Source organism: Nothobranchius furzeri, chromosome 15 (genome assembly GCF_043380555.1).
Source record: "Nothobranchius furzeri strain GRZ-AD chromosome 15, NfurGRZ-RIMD1, whole genome shotgun sequence".
Taxonomy (NCBI): domain Eukaryota; kingdom Metazoa; phylum Chordata; class Actinopteri; order Cyprinodontiformes; family Nothobranchiidae; genus Nothobranchius; species Nothobranchius furzeri.
Window position 1 is genome coordinate 49,529,623 of NC_091755.1, and position 20,611 is coordinate 49,550,233.

General features: G+C 43.9%; 1 protein-coding gene and 1 long non-coding RNA gene across 2 annotated transcripts in view; one reads left to right on the forward strand and one right to left on the reverse strand.

The window, feature by feature from the left end:
- Window positions 1-5,433, reverse strand: part of LOC129164800 (uncharacterized) — a 31,019-nt gene extending 25,586 nt beyond the window's left edge. Inside the window, exon 1 of the long non-coding RNA XR_011516702.1 lies at window positions 5,163-5,433. This is a non-coding gene — a long non-coding RNA (uncharacterized lncRNA). The remainder of the gene's footprint in view (window positions 1-5,162) is intronic.
- A 9,796-nt stretch (window positions 5,434-15,229) lies between these two features.
- krt8 (keratin 8) lies at window positions 15,230-20,335 on the forward strand. The gene is made up of 8 exons (XM_015968613.3): window positions 15,230-15,769; window positions 17,335-17,543; window positions 18,009-18,069; window positions 18,143-18,238; window positions 18,473-18,637; window positions 18,718-18,843; window positions 19,135-19,399; window positions 19,485-20,335. The coding sequence occupies exons 1-8, from the start codon at window positions 15,347-15,349 to the stop codon at window positions 19,751-19,753; spliced, it is 1,614 nt and encodes a 537-aa protein (XP_015824099.3). The 5' UTR covers window positions 15,230-15,346; the 3' UTR covers window positions 19,754-20,335.
- The last annotated feature ends 276 nt before the right edge of the window (window positions 20,336-20,611 follow it).

The window sequence follows — 20,611 nt, forward strand, 5'->3', positions numbered from 1 at the left end:
CCCCTGGCGGGAGCTGGAATCGAACCCATGACCCTCTGATCATGAGGCAACCCGCTCTACCACCTGAGCTACTGCTGCCCAACTACTTACATTTAAACATAAATATAAGTCAACGAAGTAGCTGCCGGCTCCTGATCCACCATCCGTTGGAAAATACAGCACTGTATTCTGGGAAAGTTTTGACCAAGGCCAGGCTAAAAGACATCTCACGTGTATCCTTGGTAAACTAGCTAAACGGCTAACAAACGGAGAACCAACACCTCCATAGCAAGTGAACATCAGAACACACCTTGGAGGTTCCTGATGCCATATCTCCTAGGCAACCGGGGCAAGGTTCCTTGAACCACCCACCATGTTAGGGTTAGAAGTCTAGCATGACAAATGGGTTCAAGGACTATGTCTATTTATGAATACACCGGAAAGAACAGTCGACCAATGCTGTAGTGAAACTGATTGTGACTTCAGGGCTATGGACCTCCCACACAGAACCACACCTCGGTCCTCACCTCCTTATCTCTGATTAAGCAGTCCAGCAAACGTTCTGATGTGCTTTCACTTCAGTGTGTCTGCCAATAGACGACGTTGGTGTTCGTTTTAATGAATGGGGCGAATATGAATCAGCAGCATCATTGGCATCAAGTGTCACACACACACACACAGACACACACACACACACACACACACACACACACACACACACACACACACACACACACACACACACACTTCCCATGAGCATGAAAAATAAAGCTGTGAATCACACTTTTTTTCATCCATTTATAGTTTTCACCAAACCTCAAAAACATTTTCTTATTAAGCTGTGATGACGATGAGCTAAATGTGGCTAACGTTGGGCTAAGTGTCACTTATGGCGTGCAGGTTCTAATACGCCTCTCTGAGTTTTCTCGCTGCAACCCAAAACTGCCTCTTTTCCAGGCTTTGCTCCAGTGTTTTTCCAGTTATTTTTTCCTTTCAGTGTTCTTTCTCAGCACCAGTGAGCCTTTTGGTAGCAAAATGCTGGCATTTAGACACACTGTAGACATTGTTCTGGTGCTCAGTGGGGAGGTCCCATTCATGTTAATGATGCTATGGAAAATGGCAATTTCTCTCTCTCTCTCTCTCTCTCTCTCTCTCTCTCTCTCTCTCTCTCTCTCTCTCCACCTACCTACCCATCCACTCACCTACCTACCCACCCATCCATCCATCTATCATCTACCCATCCATCTCTCTACCCATCTATTTGTCTATCTACCCATCCATCTACCCATCCATCTATCCATCCATCCATCCATCCATCCATCCATCCATCTATCTTTCTACCCATCCATCCTTCTACCCATCTACCTATCTACCTATCTATCTACCCATCCATCCATCCATCCATCTTTTTTTTTCAATGGAGTTAAATTGATATAATCTTCTGAAGATTTGTCAATAAGTACAAAAACCGTTATTCAAACACATCATTCGGTCGTGGTTCGTGAGGAATCGAGGTCTCCGCTGGACTTCGCCGGGACTACGCCCGAGGGTTACATCACCTGCCGGCTCCGTGTGGACGCACGGGCTACCTTATCCTTTGAATATACCTTTACATTATTGCTGATGAAAATTAACTGCTATTGAAATAGCTTTGCTTTCAAGATTTCCTACGTGGATTACTTTACAATGATTTGCAACAGTTTTGGGCCTTAATCATCTGATCAGGAAGTACTCCTTTCTACACGAGACCTGTGGAGACGCTTCATCACTCCTGCCTTCATCTGGAACATGCCTGTCTACCTTCATGAGTTCATCACGTTAATGAGGTCACGACGTCAGGTGGTTTTTGCTTGACCACCATGTCGTCGCGAAAGGGGGGAATGTAACGTGAGGAAATATGGGTTTTCTGTCACAAAGGTTACACTTGGCTCGGCTGGGTCAAGAGCTGGGTCGCTGAGAACTTTCACCCACAGATTAAGACCTGAACGCCAGCGAGTCTGGGAGAAACCATAACATCTGCCACCTGCAGTGCCAGAAGATGTGTTCCCATGGAAAAGCTAGTCACAACATAACAAAGTCTTAAACTTCCTTTTCTTTATTTTAATGTTAAAGAATAATCATTATCACTTTGCTCATTATAAATGTGTTTTAATCAAATGAATGATTATTATGCTTTGGGTAATCATAATGGATTAATGAATCACTGCTTAATTAAATAATGGTTTGAGGATGTTTGGTAATGACCTTCACACACTCAAACACCTTCACACACACATCTGCTCTCACAGTAAACTCCAAAACACATTTGCTGACGCACACATTTTGCTTTGAGAAGAAAAAGGCTTTTGGTAAGTTTTCAGTTCATGATTCAGTTCGAGCTCGACAACGAAAGAGAGAAGACCTGAATAAACGCTAAAAGGGGGACGGAGCCTATCGGCTCATCCCCCCCCCCCCCCCCCCCCCCCCCCGTTATTCCTGTCAGCCAGACAGGACAGCTGAATTGCAACAACTAACGCGGACTCGCCTCGAGTCCTTTGATTTCTGAGTAAATTAAACTTAAGGAAACGCATCTGCAAACGTTTTTCCATCAACGTGTACCGCGGGCATCTCTGGACCGGGTCACGGATATCTCCGTCTCCTCTGCCAGCCGCTGGTGTCACCTGGATGAAACATCACCATCCTCTGGTGTCCCGGATCTAAAAGAGGGTCCGACTTTAGGTGAGGCAGTCCACGGCAGATAACGTTTGATGCGTCTTTTCCAATAAGACCTAAGTTCATCAAAAACATCACGTTCACTCAGACACCTGTTTCTTCCTGAAGCAAAATCTAACGCACACACACGCACTCAGCTCACCTCATGTTCAATCTTCACACATTCACCACAAGGTCTATTTGAACAAGCATATCAACTGTTAAAGATTGTCCCTCAAAGTTGCCAATGTTGATTGTCATTTCCATGTTTGTCATTTCAAAAATCATTAGTTTAGTTTGAAGAATTAAAACTTTTAACTTTCAAACTTGTTTCTTCATTGAACTGAAACACAGACACACGGATATTATCGTCAGTTTATCGATGAAAACAACCTTTGAGTATTCTTAAAACTATACAATTTGTTATTAATTTAATAAAATTAATATCACAAATTAATATGTAGAATGGTTCCTCTTTCATAAAAGAGCATAAACCATAACGCTACATAATGGCAGAGCCTAATTTAGGTTCACTACACCCACAAGTATATCCCATGCACAATGAAGCAGAATCTCCTGGATTTATTTAACAAATTAAGTGTCCATTAAAAGCGATTAGGAGAAAACTTAGAAGTAAAAGTCTTTTTCTGTTGCAGCACCCTGGGGTTTGATTATGTCTTCTATTTAAAAAGGATTATTTTATCAGATTTGCATGCCTCATCTTGAAATCAAACTTAAAAGGTGAGACTGTGACTCCACGTAAGGATTAAAAGTGTATTTTATGGTATTATTTTGCAGATAAAAGCCGTGCACCATATATAACACAGGATGAAAGTTGTGAGATGTTATGGTTTTACATCTACAGCATTACAGAGTATGCACATGCCCAGACAGCCAGTGGAGCAAGACATCCACACATGCACTTTGTTGACATGAAGGGTCAAAACAAGGACAGCTTCAGAACCATTTTAAAGAACCGAGTCACAAAAGATGAACTGGTCTTCATTCTGGTTCTAATCTGAAAATCCTCTTGTTCAACCTGCACATCCATTTCATTCAGATGAGTAACAGAAACCACACACAGTCAAAACTAGAGAGAGCTCTGGAAGCAGCACTTAATTAGAAACAGACTCAACTCAGTTTTCTGCTCCTAAACTAAAACTATTTTGTGCAAAAGTCCCAAGTGTATTCAAGGGTTTTCTTTTCCTGCTTGACGCCTGGAGAAAATGTGTCTATCTGTTATTGTTTAACAGCTGTTTGAAGGACTTAGTACAGCTCAGGCTGGGAGTGGGAGTGAATTAAGCTGCTACACGTGTGTAGCCGACTCTGTCTCTCCAGGCAGGAAGAAAGGCAACTCCAAATGTACGGTGAGACACACACACACACACACACACACTGCACAGTTTCCACGCAGCACAATATGTAATTATGCACTGTATGGTTTAGGTGTAGCTGTGTATCCATGGTAATGGTACGCCGTCTCCATTGCAGCCTCATATACATCTGGGTAAGTCATTACCAATGTGTGGTAAACCCCGCTGTCATGGCAACGGTGGGTGTGGCCAGGGGCGGGGAGAGCGGCAGAAAGACCGTAACAGGGAGATCATCCAAGGACACACACACACACACACACACACACACACACACACACACACACACACACACACACACACACACACACACACACACACACACACACACACAAGGAACATGCAGTCTGTGTTGGTAGAAACAGAGAACCCGGTCGATGAAATGCATATGTGATCTAAATAAGAGTAAAACGTATTTTCAGACACAGACAAGTAAAGTCTTTGTTTAATCAAACGGAAAAAAAGTTCAGAATAAAAGATCCGGAGACAGAAAATCAAGCAGAGAACCAACTTTTGGGGCACACACCGGGCCCAGAGCCCACGAAGCTGAGCGGGACCAGGTTTTTCCATGAAACATATCAGAGGTCCTGACTCAGTTTTTCTATCTGTGCTCTATTTTAGTCATTCCATTTGCTGCACAAGAGCTGTGAAGAAAATCACAAGTCGTAACTGCAAAAAGATGCAGAAAATTTACACCAAAAGTGTCAAAGCACTCAAAATGTGGAGTCAACCAAAAAAGAGCAGCATGAGAGAAATTATAAAGGAGCACAAGATGATGGTTTAAAAGAAAACAGACACACGGCTGCATGATGTTTGCCAAAATACATTTAAATGCCCCAGCTGATGCTTCCCAAATGAAACATTTCACAGACAACAAATAAAGAGTAAAAGACAAAAATGTCTCAAACATATTCCAAAGAACCACAAAAAACGTAAATAAAACTGTAGGAATCAGCCGGGGGTCTATCATGTCTGATTTATGGATCAGATGATCAAATTGGGTTTGAGTTAGAGTGAACAAACGCAAATTCATCAACTTCCCTTTGAATAACCGTGCATTCATCTCAGTAGAACCTCATGCAAATGATTTGTGCGTGTGGAAAAGTGCCGAACTTGACAAACCTGCCGAGGCTAATCACCGCTGGAAAACAGAACTGGGAGAAGTTTGTTTGGAAAAAATAATTCTCCTCCACGTTGCTTCTTGAAACTGTGGAGCAGAGAACATTTCTGAGTCAGCATACTCTCACAGGTGCAACAGATTACCTGGATGGCTGTTGCCAGGGCAACCACAAAGCTGCCATATGGGAGTTATCAGCAGAACCCAGAGTGTACAAACTGTTGATTGAGAAGGAATGACAGGCATGCACAAAGTTAAAGGCAGGAGTTTGCTGTGGAGGATTCGCAGCAGCTAACCTGGTCACACCTGCAGACCTTTTTATAAATGCATCCCATAATCCATCATGGCTGTCATCGTTGCATATTTTATGTTCATGGAACTTTGTTGGGAATCGAGTCGTTGCCTCAAACCAGATGATCTCAGCTGTGCTGCACTCGTTTGACTGGTTACAGAATTTTCACCGAAGTCTGGATCTACTCCAAACCGTCACCGCTCAGAGCCGGATTCTGCAGGAGAAGTTATCCTCTCTGCATCTATTTGTGTTAGGCACATGCACACACCACGGCCTACTTCTGCATCTTATCCAACTTGAATATCTGGATCTGTGTTGCAAATTGAGTGCAGCTGTTGCAACGGGAATGACACAACAGTGTGCACACATTTCACACTTCTTGCGGGTAGCACACAGCTCAACAATCACAACAGCTAAGTAAAAACACCAAATTATATCTGAGCTGACCTTGTTGTGGATAATTGATCTGTTTGTGACGTTTCATTATTTGAAGAAGTTAAACGTTTCCTGTGTCAGGAAACCCAGCAGAATGCATCGAGCCGCTGACTTGTTTTGTCAGAGTCTTCACAGCAATCTCCATCCTAAGCAAGCATGCAGCAACAGTGGAGAGGAAAACTCCCCTTAGCAGGAAGAAACCTCCATCAGAGGCTGGATCATTGTGAGCAGCCATTCATAGGGATGGGTACCTTTGACATTTGAATCGATTCGGTACTAATTCCTGGTACCTAGGAATCGATACCGGTCCTTAACGGTACCAATTTTAGATACTTTTGAGTGTTTAATATTTTAATTCTCTTTTTTAAATAAACATATATATTTTTCTCAATATATAACCATATTTGATAAATATCACAATAAATAACATACAACTGTTTGTATTTTAACATCGTCCTTGTAGTTTTATAAGCTGATAATTAAACTGAAGCAAACATCTTTACTGTCAACTAAATTTACTGTGTATCTTCATTCCTTTTGCCGTCCTTTTTCATTTGATTTTTCCTTCTGGGAAGTTAGAATTTCCGAGGAGAAAGTGAACGCACCATTAGCTGATAACAGTGGTGGCAATGGAAGTTAACATATCAAGCTTACATATTCTTAAACAGTTTATTTAGCTGCTGGAGCAGATTAAAACGATGATGCCTCACACTTAGATCGTTGTCACTGGTTTCATCTTCACCCAATCACCCGTCGCATTTAGTAAAGTGAAGCCAAACTTTAGAGCGCGTTCATGTTCTTCCAGTCGGAAATTCGGAGTTCCAAGGAGAAAGCGAACGCACCATTAGCGGAACGGAAGCTAACGTATTAAGCTAACGTTATCTTAAACATTTTATTTACCAACAGGTGCAGATTAAGATGAGGATGTCTCACTTAGATCGTTGTCGCTGGTTTCATCATCACCCAGTTACCCATCACATTTAGTGAAGTGGACCCAAGCTTTAGCGTGCGTTCTTTCTACCATGTTGCTCTGTTTACAACTGGCTCGCAGCGACCGACGACATAATGCTCTTGCGCATGCGCAGCTGTCCAGGCAAGTTCTCGTTATGAAGGACGGGTACCGAAGCGAGGCACCGTTTCAAATTACGTGAATCGGTGCTCAGTCGGTACTATGGAATTCGGTCGGTACCTTAAAAAGTACCGAATTTGGTACCCAACGCTAGCCATTTGCCATGGCTGCCTGGGGGCGAATGTGTCGTCTAGATCCCGATTTACCAATGCAGAATCAATATGCAACTGGAACAAGGCAAATGTTTGTGAGATCAGGTCACTTTGGGTAATTTAGGATTTTTGTGAATGAATGGTTCAGTAATAACAAAAGAAAAGCAGCTTGTATGAGAAAGAGAGAGTTCAAGCTTTTTACGTTCTAGAGAGCACAACAAGAATTGAGTGAACCCAGAACGTTTCTTTGGAAATCTCCATTCAACTTGTTGTCTTTGAACTTTCGAGCCTTTAAAGTCATCATTTGCTGAAGTTCCCAGATTCAGGCATCTGTCGTCACGGTGGAAGCCCATTTTTTCTGGTCTGTTGATAATAAAGAGCTGTTTAGAATCAGCTGTCAGCCCTGACATGCTGGTTTGATGGTGACTCCCTCGCTGAAGGATCCAGGGCTCACTAAGCTAACTCGGTCTGTTATCATTACATAAGCAGAGAGAAAAAAAAGCTGCTTTTCACCTGTTCCATCACGCTTACTCCTTCCTCCAATGCAGATGCCACTGGGAGTTCTCTCACGCTCTCTGGAAGGTAATCACGTTTTTCTAAAAGTTAATTTAAGAGTACTGTAATCTGGTATTTTAAATATGATGTTTGGCTTGGTGTGTTGATGTTTGTAGGATCTATAAAGGGTTGTGTGAACAGTGGCCGACATTTTCTCAGTTAAGTTTCCTGATTAAGTTTCTTGCTAGATAAACTTTTTTTTAAATTTTTTTTCTTCTTCTGCACTCGAGAAGTACAGACGCTTCCCTCTTTCGCTCCCTTATCTTTTTTCCCAAGGCTCTTGTCTGCCCACAGAGTGCTTCTCTGCATTTCTTCTGAAAAACTCTATTTTTACTAACCATGGATTTGATAAACTGGTCATTCAATGCGATCGATAAGATTTTTTCAACAATGAGAACGGAGCAGGGGGCTCCCACATGTCCACAGGGGACACACCCGGTGGGGGTATATATTGGATTCCTGTAAGGAGTGGAAGATCATACGCTTCAGCCAGCTGTCCATTAAGGACATCGAAGACGTGTGGATATTTGGTCTGATGATCACTGGATTTCTTCTGATTGGAGTGGGAGGATATCTGGTTTTCTAGAAATTTGGGAAGACGGGAGCGATTGGAGGGCGACCCGCACCCACGGAAAGCATCGTCCATGTGGAGACTTCTCAGACTGGGACGTTACTCGAGGTGAATCGTAAGCTGGACAATGTTCTAGCTAAGATGCCGGTATTAGTGCACAAACTGGATGTCATCTCAGAGAGAGTCACCGGACGGTATGGACAGGTTTAAAAACCCAAAATTGGCTTCACTGATGGACTGGAAATGATCAGTTTAAAGACTGAAGGCAGAGAGGAAAATTATCTCAGCCTGACCCAAACAAACTCTTGTTATCTGAATCTGATGCCCTGGTAGCCTTGAGCTGCAAGCAACTAAAACCCCCACGAAGGAATGCAGACAGATGCTGTGAAAACCTGACACCCCCCCCCCCCCCCCCCCCCGCGCCTTCGAATTGGTGGACTTCAGTCTGGTGAGGTCATCAGCTGGAGGAGTCAATGTGCTCTTCGCTTCTCCCAAGATCCCCCTCCCACCTGTGACTATACAGTAGATGAGCGCCTTAGATGGCTGCTCTCACTGGGGGAAACAGGATCCCAGCCCCCCCTGCCTTCCTATTGGAGTCTCATGTTGTGAACTGTTGATGTTTGTGCATATATGTTTGAGGTGTTTTTTTGCAGAGCAAAGCTGCCCTCCCGGTGGGAGGGTAACTCTGAAGTGCCTTTTTTCCCTCCACCTGAACCAATCCTCATATAAACCCTCTTATCTCTATTAAGGTAGTGCGACTCATAGTTGCGAATGACCACAGTCACCAATTCTTGTCATGTGTCTTGCCCATGTATGTCTGATCTCTGATTTGTGTGTACTGAAACTCTAATTTCCCTCTGGGATTAATAAAGTATATTTGATTTGACTGATCAGTCCAAAGAACGACTACCAAACCATCCCATAATGATCTACCAGTTAACCCACAGACTCTACCCACTTGCTGCAGCTTCCTAAAGCGCCAGGGTTCCTTACGCGCATCAGTGGCAGGGTTTTAAACTGACATCACCATCAGGCCTGTTTCCACTATCAAAACTTGTGGGTAATTAAACCGGAAGTTCACAGCATGCTGGCGTCCCCATTTGACTGTTTTTATCCATTAATCTCATCCCAGTGAGTCTTTCTGACACCTTTTTTAACAAACTGAATGTGATAATTAATCAGAGGGCAACACATCAATCAACAGGTCCCTGAAATCCTCGACACAAAGGAAGGGTGAGTATATACACAATAAAGCTGCTCTTCTTATCTTACAACCTTCAAATGCATCATGCTGAAGAGCGTTCCAACATAATCTAATGAAGAAAATTCAACACAAGCCACTAAACCTGATGCAGGCTTGCAGTCTGACAGGGTGGGTCATTTTTCACTTAATGCTATAGAGATGCCTCATTGTTTTACAACAGAACCTTGGAACAAAAAGGGTTGCTGAGAGTGCGGGGTGATTGTACAGCATCCTGTCGGGAAGAGCTGCTGAGGTGCGGTTTGGATTAAAACAGCTAAATCACCAACCTGCAGAAGCATGAAGGTTTTAGGTCTGACTGCTCACAGTTGGAGAAACCTCCTAAAGTTTGGTGTGTTTTGGAGAAATGGGAACACCGATTTAAAAAGTTGAGCAACACAAAATGAATTCCTCCACCCTGTCTGGTGTTTTCAACGACAAACTGGTGCACAGAGACGGGAGAGTCCCACCCATAAACACCATGTGGGAGCGTAGAGCTCAGACAGCAGTGGTTTATCTGATTCTAGAGTGTAAAAGTCCATTTCATTTATCACGCCTGCTTGTGAAACGTCAACAGATCGGGTATCAGCTTCAGATAGTTGGAGGTGTGATGACAGACGAATGCCAGAAGAATGGGAAGCACTGCTGTATGAAAATACAATTGCATCTCACCAAAACTACTGTTTGAATGGCAGAGATACTTGATGTGATTACAGAGCAGGTCGAGTAGGTCTATTTGACTCCCGAGACTAAAAGGTAATGAGGATTAGCTGAACTGATGAGTTTTTATCATCTAAAGGAAAACAGACAACAGACTGATGATGAAATCAGGAATCACTGAAACGTTTAGGAATGTGCCACAAAATCCACGCAGCCAAGTTATTTGGAAACAAGAAGGAAATGCTTCAAATACTTTTCTTTTAATTAGACATTGAAAACATTATAGAGCCTGTAAAAGGTGACTTGTGCAGAAACTACAAATGCTAAGAGAACGAAAACAAACCTACAATTTGAGTTTAGGGTCAAAGAACTCACAGAACTCTCGCCCTTCCCATCATCCCTAGGCCATACTTCCCTGATGTGGGAACGCACATAGAATAGAATAAAATAGAATAGAATGGACCTTATTGATCCCACAGTGGAATGCCGTGTGTGGGAGGTTTTTTTTCCCGTGATGGAGGTCACCTTCTGCAGCATCCTCCTATCATACATCTCAGCTGAATTTGGTTGGCAGCCCAGAGCCGAGCGAGCTTTTTAACTGGCTTGTTCGGTCTCTTCTTGTCTTGGGCAGAGCTGCCTGCACTTCAACAGACGATAAATACAATGGTGTGAAAAACTATTTGCCTCCTTCCTGATTTCTTATTCTTTTGCATGTTTGTCACACAAAATGTTTCTGATCATCAAACACGTTTAACCATTAGTCAAAGATAACACAAGTAAACACAAAATGCAGTTTTGAAATGATGTTTTTTATTATTTAGGGAGAGAACAAAATCCAAACCTGCATTGCCCTGTGTGAAAAAGTAATTGCCCCCTGAACCTAGTAACTGGTTGGGCGTCCCTTAGCAGCAGTAACTGCAATCAAGCGTTTGCGATGACTTGCTGTGAGTTTTTAGAGCGCTCTGGAGAAATTTTGGCCCGCTCATGTTTGCAGAATTGTTGTAATTCTGTTTTATTTGAGGGTTTTCTAGCATGAACCGCCTTTTTAAGGTCATGCCATAGCGTCTCAATAGGATTCAGGTCAGGACTTTGACTAGGCCACTCCAAAGTCTTCATTTTGTTGTTCTTCAGCCATTCAGAGGTGGATTTGCTGGTGTGTTTTGGGTCATTGTCCTGCTGCAGCACCCAAGATTGCTTCAGCTTTAGTTGACGAAAAGATGGCCGGACATTCTCCTTCAGGATGTTTTGGTAGACAGTAGAATTCATGGTTCCATTTATCACAGCAAGCCTTCCAGTTCCTGAAGCAGCAAAACAACCCCAGACCATCACACTACCACCACCATATTTTACTGTTGGTTTGATGTTCTTTGTCTGAAATGTTGTGTTACTTCTACGCCAGATGTAACGGTATATTTGCCTTCCAAAAAGTTTAACTTTTGTCTCATCAGTCCACAAGGTATTTTCCCAAAAGTCTTGGCGATCATTGAGATGTTTCTTATCAAAATTGAGACAAGCCCTAATGTTCTTTTTGCTTAACAGTGGTTGGCGTCTTGGAAATTTGCCATGCAGGCCATTTTTGCCCAGTCTCTTTCTAATGGTGGAGTCGTGAAAACTGACCTTAATTGAGGCAAGTGAGGCCTGCAGTTCTTTAGAAGTTGTCCTGGGGTCTTCTGTGACCTCTTGGATGAGTTGTCTCTGCGCTCTTGGGGTAATTTTGGTCGGACGCCCACTCCTGGGAAGGTTCACCACTGTTCCATGTTGTTGCCGTTTGTGGATAATGGCTCTCACTCTAGTTCGCTGGAGTCCCAAAGCTTTAGAAATGGCTTTATAACCTTTACCAGACTGATAGATCTCAATTATTTTTGTTCTCATTTGTTCTTGAATTTCTTTGGATCTTGGCATGATGTCTAGCTTTTGAGGTGCTTTTGGTCTACTTCTCTGTGTCAGGCAGCTCATATTTAAGTGATTTCTTGATTGAAACAGGTGTGGCAGTAATCAGCCTTGGGGGTGGCTACAGAAATTGAACTCAGGTGTGAAACACCACAGTTGGGTTATTTTTTAACAAGGGGGCAATCACTTTTTCACACAGGGCAATGTAGGTTTGGATTTTGTTCTCTCCCTAAATAATAAAAACCATCATTTCAAAACTGCATTTTGTGTTTACTTGTGTTATCTTTGACTAATGGTTAAACGTGTTTGATGATCAGAAACATTTTGTGTGACAAACATGCAAAAGAATAAGAAATCAGGAAGGGGCAGAAAGTTTTTCACACCACTGTAAACAGAAATGTAAACAGATCAACGAGAGAGCGCTGAACACCAGCAGTGGAAATTTGGTGGGTCAGTGAGACCGACAACTGGATGGTCCAATGGTTGCTTTTGCTCCAAGCCGTGTTATTGTCTTTTTAGAGAGAGAACACTTTATTCGTTCATTTGTTTTAATCTCAACAATACATTTACAGCGAAACTATGTTAAAACGTTGTTAAGAGGCATGAAAAAGTGTTTTAAGCTAACGTGTTCTGTAGATTTACTGTTGCAGCTTTTTTTTTTAAACTTCACCAGAAACTCTTCCAACTTCACAAAAGCCAGTTGTTTAGTGACGTCTGCTGATGTCATCACTTACCGAGTTACAGCCAATCAGAACAAGTTACCCATGAATCCCACTCAGCGACCGTATCGGGCCGTTTCCCAGTACACACCCCAGTTCCGGTAGTGGATTAGCACAGGCACGCTGCAAAGGTCTGGTGAATTTACCCAGAAGTTCCAGTAGATCCGACTTTGGAAGACATCTTACTGTCTTCATTTTATTTTGAATCGGTATCTCACCGGGCTGCAACTAGTTGGAGACACAAATTGTGAGGAAATGGCAAATTTTCACATCAAAATGAAAACTAATTGCAACTTTTGCACCATATTTGTCCAGATTTCTTAAAGTAGTGTTTTATTTATTGCATTGCAAAGTGAGTTTAGTTTGTTTACAGTTGACCATCATGTTTACAGTTTAGTAGCACACGGTACGATAGCTTGAGTGGTCACCGAGGCGCATTACATTTCTCTCACCAGTTCCAGATGCCCTGTGACGACGTTCGGACCACTTGGAGAGACAATTTGTTTTGTGGACTTTTTGAACAGTTTCAAAAATCAGTGAGGTCAAGTGATTCGTGCAAAGAAGCCAGGAAAATGTTCAACATGAATCTTCCCGTGGCTGTTTTAGGTCCTCATAACGATTTGGTGACAAACTCATAAATGTGTTGCATAAAGGGAGCACGTATATGTTTAAAGGTCACTAAGCAAACCAAACTCAATGATAAACACCTGTTTCTCTGAAGTTTTCATAATTTGACTTCAAACCTAATAAAAAAGTAACTCAACTACTAAGTGACAGTCATGAGATCCGAAACATGGTTCCCTAATTTATTGACAGATTGCTTAAATTCAGCTGAAATCTTCGTCTCAGTTAGAACACATGAAGATATGATCCAAACTCAGCTGATCTCACCATTTCACAAACCAAAACAGGAAATAGCCACTGGCACCGCGTTTCCTTTGGTGCCAGGAGCTCCAGCTTGGATTGTCAGCGCCATGTCAATGTCCCCACATGCCTTTCTTTACAGCACTCCGTCTCCTTGCAACTTGGTTACAAAGAGCCCCGCTCTGAAACTGGCACCCATTTTGGCTCTGGAGAAATGATGGGAGTGTTTTTTTTTTATTTCTGTAGGTTTCCATGACGATAATGAGGCCAGGAGGCACTGGTGGGAGAAAAATGGCTAAAGGCGATGGAGGGGAGAGGGTATTGTGGAGGGGGTTGGTTTGGTAATGCCAAGACTCATGACTCATTGTAACGAGGGACTAGAGGAGGAAGTCAATGAGGGTGGAGAGGAATGCAGGACTGGTATTGGTGGAGCAACGGTTGACAGATGAGAGGCCGTTTTGTTTTTACCCGCTCAGAAATGAGGAACGAAGGAGGCTCAGTTAGGAATTGAAAAAAGTTTGCATCATTGAGACGAATTCACCTACATTTATGTCTCTCTGGAGCCTGTATTGTCATAACAATGGTAGCAAAAGCTAACTGGTTAGTGCTGCTGACCTGGTTCTTACATGAAAACCAGCAGATGTGGTTTAAGTTTCACTCGCACCAAGGCTGGGGATGGGGGGGGGGGGGGGGGGGGGGGGGGATTGCATGGCCTGCAGGTTTTCTGCAGGAAACGTTTCCCAAACCGACAACGTTCATGCAAACGCTTTCCACAACCAGCTTCTAATCTGCAGGATTGTTACCTTTAAAAAAAAAATCTCCTTCTGAAATGTTAAAAACTCTTATTTTCCCATTAAATAAGTAAAAATATACATTTCAGTGCAAAGATGCAGCAAAAATGTTCAAGATTGTCAACTTGAAATGATGTTTATTTATATGAATTCAGTGCATAATTAGCCACAGATGAGTTCTGCGAGCTTGTTGGCCTCAGCGTCTATTTAGACTTTTTACTTTAATCCAGAAACAATCAGTGACACAAAAATACGATTTTGAAGGGGAAAGTGGTCTTTGGAACCGTCGGGAGGAAGATCTTTTCTTTTACTCGTTCGAAATGCCGAGAAGCATCATCAAACCCATTGTTGGTGTGAGTTTCTAACCGGATCCTATTTGAATGTGTAAAACATCTACGACCGGCTCAACCGGAATTCTAATCAGTTGGGATTTAGTGTGATTGTTACGGATCACATTCCACATTCGTTACTCAAAGTTCCAAAAGAAAACATCACCTCTACGTTGTTGCACATGTGCCTCACACCTGAGAATCAGCGAAAAGTGTGTGTGAGCTGCTTCTGTCAAGCATCCCGCCTGCCCACACACACCAGCTGATCAGCTCATCCCGTAATCTGACATCCATTTACCTTGGATGACACAGAGGGAGAGGGTTATCAACATTCCTGCGATAGACAAAGTGTTGTCTTCAGAGAGGAGGACATGGTTGTGACTGACTGGACACAGAGGTGTACAGTTACAGCCCCATTCCTGCCTCTAGCCCAGAGCAGCAGCCAATCACAGCTCCCGCCAGGTCCCTCCCACATCAGGGGCAGGCTTTAAAACTCCCCTGTATATTCTCCTCTGTCTATCCTCTTTGGTATTTTCCTCTGCTGGCCTGCCTGTCTGCCTGCCTAACCAGTCTCCTCGTTTCAAATTTGTTTCATTCAAAAGAAAAAAATCAGATCCTCAGAATGTCTTTCAGGACCTCCTCAAGCAGCAGTTTCAGGAGTTCATCTGCCCCAAGGAGCTTCAGCAGCAGCTCCTATGCAGGACCAGGTGGAGTCACCTCCCGCAAGTCCTTCACAGTCAAGAGCTCCTATGGAGGTGCTGCTGGCAGCGGCTTTGGAGGAGCAGGAGGCATGGGCATGGGCTTTGGAGGAGCTGGCATCACCAGGAGCTCTGCGTACAGCGTGAGTTCCAGCATGGGTGGTCCAGGAAGCATGAGCTTCGGCAGCAGCATGCCCGTCCATACCCCCATCAGTGCCGTGACGGTGAACAAGAGCCTGCTGGCCCCCCTCAACCTTGAGATTGACCCCACAATTCAAGTGGTCCGCACCCAGGAGAAAGAGCAGATCAAGAGCCTCAACAACCGCTTTGCCTCTTTCATTGACAAGGTAAGAGTTTTAAAAGTTCTTTAGAAAGTTCAGTCACAGAGTTTAGACGATGTCTCACAGCTGGGACGTGTTGGACGGAGAGACATATGTCCAGCACTTGCCTGTTAGTGCAGATTCTGCCATAAAGACATTGATTCATGCCTTTCTCTTTACTCTTCTCGCCTCACACAAATCAAACACAGGCAGCAGAGGGTTTGGCCCTCAGTCTTCTGGCTTTGCTTTTGACTGTGATGAAAAACAGATGTAGGGAGAAGAAAGCAGGAACGAGAAAGAGAAGAGGAGAAAAAAGGCCCAAGGGTGTGTCAGGGCAGAGCTCAGGGCTTGTGATACAAGTTACCTTGGGAATGGTCCCTCCCTTAGCCAGGGTGTGGCTTTTTCTGCTGTCCACACACACACACACACACGCACGCACGCACACACACACACACACACACACACACACACACACACACACACACACACACACACACACACACACACACACACACACACACACACACACACCATGTCTTGTCATATGTCTATGTATAAAGTATTTTTGAACTGAATAGAATTTGGACACACACACTAATGAGAACGTATTGTTACCTTTGACACAATGGCTTGTTTCTTGCGGGCTTGCTGTATAAGGAGCGTTCGTGACAAGACGACCCTTAAATCTTCTGAATAAGCTGAATTTCTGTGTTACGATTGTGCTCACAGGTGAGTTTCAATCCCCTGAGGTCTCATGGGTGGGTTAATATTTAAAAAGGCCGCTTGGTTTCATGTTCTGGTCAATGCCAGCTGACTGGCAACAGATCAACCTTCCACCCCCCCCAACGAAGATAAGAGGCGTGCTTCGACTCTGAGCAGATCAAAGAGACTCACGCGCACACGGAGTCGCCTTACTGCCGTCATTACTCAAGCGTAAATGAAGATTTAATAAGAGGTGATTTGATCTCATCAGTGGGGAGCAATGTCCGCTGCTTATCTGCTCTCACTATCTCTATTTTACTGGTGATAAATTAGCAAACTCTCCACCTCCTGGACAAATAAATCACCCCTCACTTTTCCACTCTCCCCCGCTTCCCTCATCAAAGCTTCATCACACGGTTAAATATTTACCTTTCTGCAGCAGAAGAAACTCTGCCACTCCCCTTGCTCCACGTCTTTGCTAAAAACACCGGAAGTCGTGCAGGAGAAGGGTTAAACAGCTCCATTCCTCCATTGCTGCTTTTTTCCAGCTGCCTACCTCCTGTCAGGATGCACGTTCGCCGAGCAGGCCTTCCTGATGGCCCGTCTGGAAAAACAGCTGACTCTCTCCTTACAAAGCACCAAAGAAACTCAAGAACAAAGACCATATGAGGAGTTTTGGAGGCCTCGTCAGGCTGATCCTAATGATTCATTAATACTGCATTAACCTCAAAACTTTGGTATGCAGCGCTTTTGTGATGTTTCACAACCGGAGACAAGGACACATCCATCCACGTCTAGGAATAAACAATCATGTCAGTTAGGGATTCTTTGTTTATTCTTTGTTTATGCTGTAGAGTATAACTTTCACTCAATTCTCCTCTCCACTTCAGGTCCGCTTCCTGGAGCAGCAGAATAAAATGCTGGAGACCAAATGGAACCTGCTGCAGGGCCAGACCACCACCCGCTCCAACATCGACGCCATGTTCGAGGCCTACATTGCCAACCTCCGTCGTCAGCTGGACAGCCTGGGCAACGACAAGATCAAGCTGGAGGCCGACCTGCACAACATGCAGGGCCTGGTGGAGGACTTCAAGAACAAGTGAGTGATGAGGAGGGGTAACGTGTGCGTTCTGGGGTGGTTTAGGCAAGACCTGTGAGTTCAATATGTCTAACGTGGACTCCTCCCTTCATCTGTCCATTGCATTGAGTCAAACAGTCCTAAGGGGATGACGACACTAAGGAGGCATGTTACAAACACCCGTTAAACCGAACCGTAGTATTACAATATGCTGAAGAGAATCCTGAAGACAGAAACCGCTGATCACATTTGCTAATCATCCAAAGACAAATGGAGCAAATCAACAGACGAGAAATGTGAAACACCTCCCTGACCTCCTGTGGGAGAACGCCTTGTGACTCCCAGAGGTGTTCAAGAGCAGAGCATGGAGGACTAGCTCCATCTAATGTTCCTTCAGCGTAACAGCTCTAAAATCCTGAGCAGAGCACGAGGCAAGCATCTAAAACCCCAAATCAGATCATAAACTATCATCTTCTCCATTCTCAGGTATGAAGACGAGATTAACAAGCGCACAGAGTGCGAGAACGACTTTGTTCTCATCAAGAAGGTGACCGATCCTCATCAGCGTTTTACAACCTTGTTTATTTTAGACACGCTGAGCTAACACAAATTTCTTCCAGGATGTGGATGAGGCCTACATGAATAAGGTTGAGCTGGAGGCCAAGCTGGAGAGCCTGACAGACGAGATCAACTTCCTCAGATCGATCTACGAGGAGGTACGATCATCTGCGATTTATGCGGCATTCCTGTAATGCTTGTGTTGTTGTTTTGAAGCGGGCTCCTCCTTTCATGGATTCATGTTTTGGTTTTTGTAACATTTGTTGCACATCCCGACCTGATTCTTGCACCATCTTGGTAAACGCACTTGCCGGTCGTGTTTCCTCAAGAGGTGAAGGTGATTAGATCTCGTTTTTTTCCCTCCCTCCGTAACTCTTGTTTGATTTCCTCAGGAACTGCGTGAGCTCCAAGGACAGATCAAGGACACTTCAGTCATTGTGGAAATGGACAACAGCCGCAACCTGGACATGGACTCCATTGTGGCTGAAGTCAAGGCGCAGTACGAGGACATCGCCAACCGCACCCGTGCTGAGGCTGAAACGTGGTACAAGACCAAGGTAATGGACCCAAATCGAAATGATTCGCTGCACTAAACCGAACCAAACAGTAATACCTTCTTTTTCTGATGCTCATTTAGTATGAAGAGATGCAGACGTCCGCCAGCAGATACGGCGATGACCTGAGATCAACCAGAACAGAAATCGCAGACCTCAACCGTATGATCCAGAGACTCACATCAGAGATCGATGCCGTCAAAGGACAGGTATGGGCGGTCCGTTCGGTAATAATGACAGTAGAATAATACATGGAAAGATATAATGTAATAATAATGCTAAAATTCCCACATGTAGTACTTGGATAATCCACCACAGGGCAGAATCCTTGCAAAGGCTTTGATAAAATAAGATGTTTGAGGAATGTACTAATCCTGTTAAAACGGAAGAGATTCCAGAAATAAACCATGGATACATTTGGAATTACAGGGATAAACAATTTATTTTACTGTCAACACCATTAGAGTGGACTGAGTCTCATTTTTGAAACCCTTTTCTAGCGTGGAAACCTGGAGGCTCAGATTGCTGAGGCTGAGGAGCGCGGTGAGATGGCAGTGAAGGACGCCAAGGCCCGCATCAAGGACCTGGAAGACGCCCTGCAGAGAGCCAAGCAGGACATGGCCAGACAGATCAGGGAATACCAGGACCTGATGAACGTCAAGCTGGCGCTCGACATCGAGATTGCCACCTACAGGAAGCTGCTGGAGGGAGAGGAGGACAGGCTGGCGAACGGCATCAAGGCTATCAACATCTCCCAACAGAGCAGTAAGTCGCCTTGACTCGAACATGGAGGCTGTGGCTGTTTTTGCTCTGTTAAATTCCCTAACAGCGATCCAATCTTCCCAAACAGCAAGTTACAGTGGGTTCCCCGCCGACAGTCTGAAGAGCAGTTACTCCAGCGGCTACTCCAGCGGATACGGCAGCGGTTACGGCAGCGGCTTGGGCGGTTACGGCGGCGGTTACGGCGGTGGTTACAGCAGCGGCGGCTTCAGCAGCAGCAGCGGCAGCGCCGGGGGCTACAACACCACCACCCAGACCAAGAAGAACGTCGTCATTAAAATGATCGAGACCAAGGATGGCCGAGTGGTGTCCGAGTCCTCCGACATCATCGAGGATTGAGCTGCTTAGTTTAGAGGTGCAGCTACCTGTCCTCCGTCTCTCTGGTAGTCCTTGTTCTCACAGCTCACACATCTAAAACGTCGTAATAAACAAGTAAAATGCTTCCCATCATCCACTCTCTGAAAGAGCACAAGCATGTTTGTCATGAAGCAACAAATGATCCTGACACTACCAAAGATCTGAAAGGGACCAAAGAACTCATTCTGTATGTCTGATGTCTGTTTATACTAAAATAAATGTAGTTTTGCAACAAAATTAGTTTAAAACTAAGCAAACTGCAAGCAGAAAACAACAAAAGAAGTTGTTTATGAAGTCTATGCAACTGCTAAAACATACATGAAGGGTCGTTGTGTTGCATTGAAAGGACAGTGACCGTGTAAAAAGAAATGTGAATGTACTGAAACAGCTCCAGTGTTGTTGTCTTTAAATTTCCTGCTCCAGTAGCTAGTGCATGTCTTCCCAGAGCGTTTCCTGTCACTGAAAATGTCGGAGCCCGTAGATGGCTGTCTGTGTCACACTGTTGTCCTGAGGTGCTGTTTTTGCTACCAACCTGAATAAAAACGTGTTTACTGAACGACTAAATTCGTTTGGATTTCTTTGTTTGGGTCATTCAAAGAATAAAGTCAGAGGAAGTTAAAATGCTTTTTGTTACAGGAGATGTTTTGGTCAGGTTCATAAAAGAAATGAAAAACTAAATGAAAATGTATCAAAATGACTCGACTCTTCCTGTAAAACACATTGATTCGATTTCGGTTACAAATAAAATAAAATAAACTGAATAAAAACATAAAATGCTGCCTTGAAATGAAAGATAGCTTATCTTTTCCCTTCAGGATAAATGTTCAAGGTTGTCCCTCA

Coding starts and splice junctions, on each gene's coding strand:
- krt8 (XM_015968613.3), top strand. CDS start 15,347: ATGTCTTTCAGGACCTCCTCAAGCAGCAGTTTCAGGAGTTCATCTGCC. Junction 15,770..17,334: donor TTGCCTCTTTCATTGACAAG/GTAAGAGTTTTA, acceptor TCTCCACTTCAG/GTCCGCTTCCTGGAGCAGCA. Junction 17,544..18,008: donor GTGGAGGACTTCAAGAACAA/GTGAGTGATGAG, acceptor CTCCATTCTCAG/GTATGAAGACGAGATTAACA.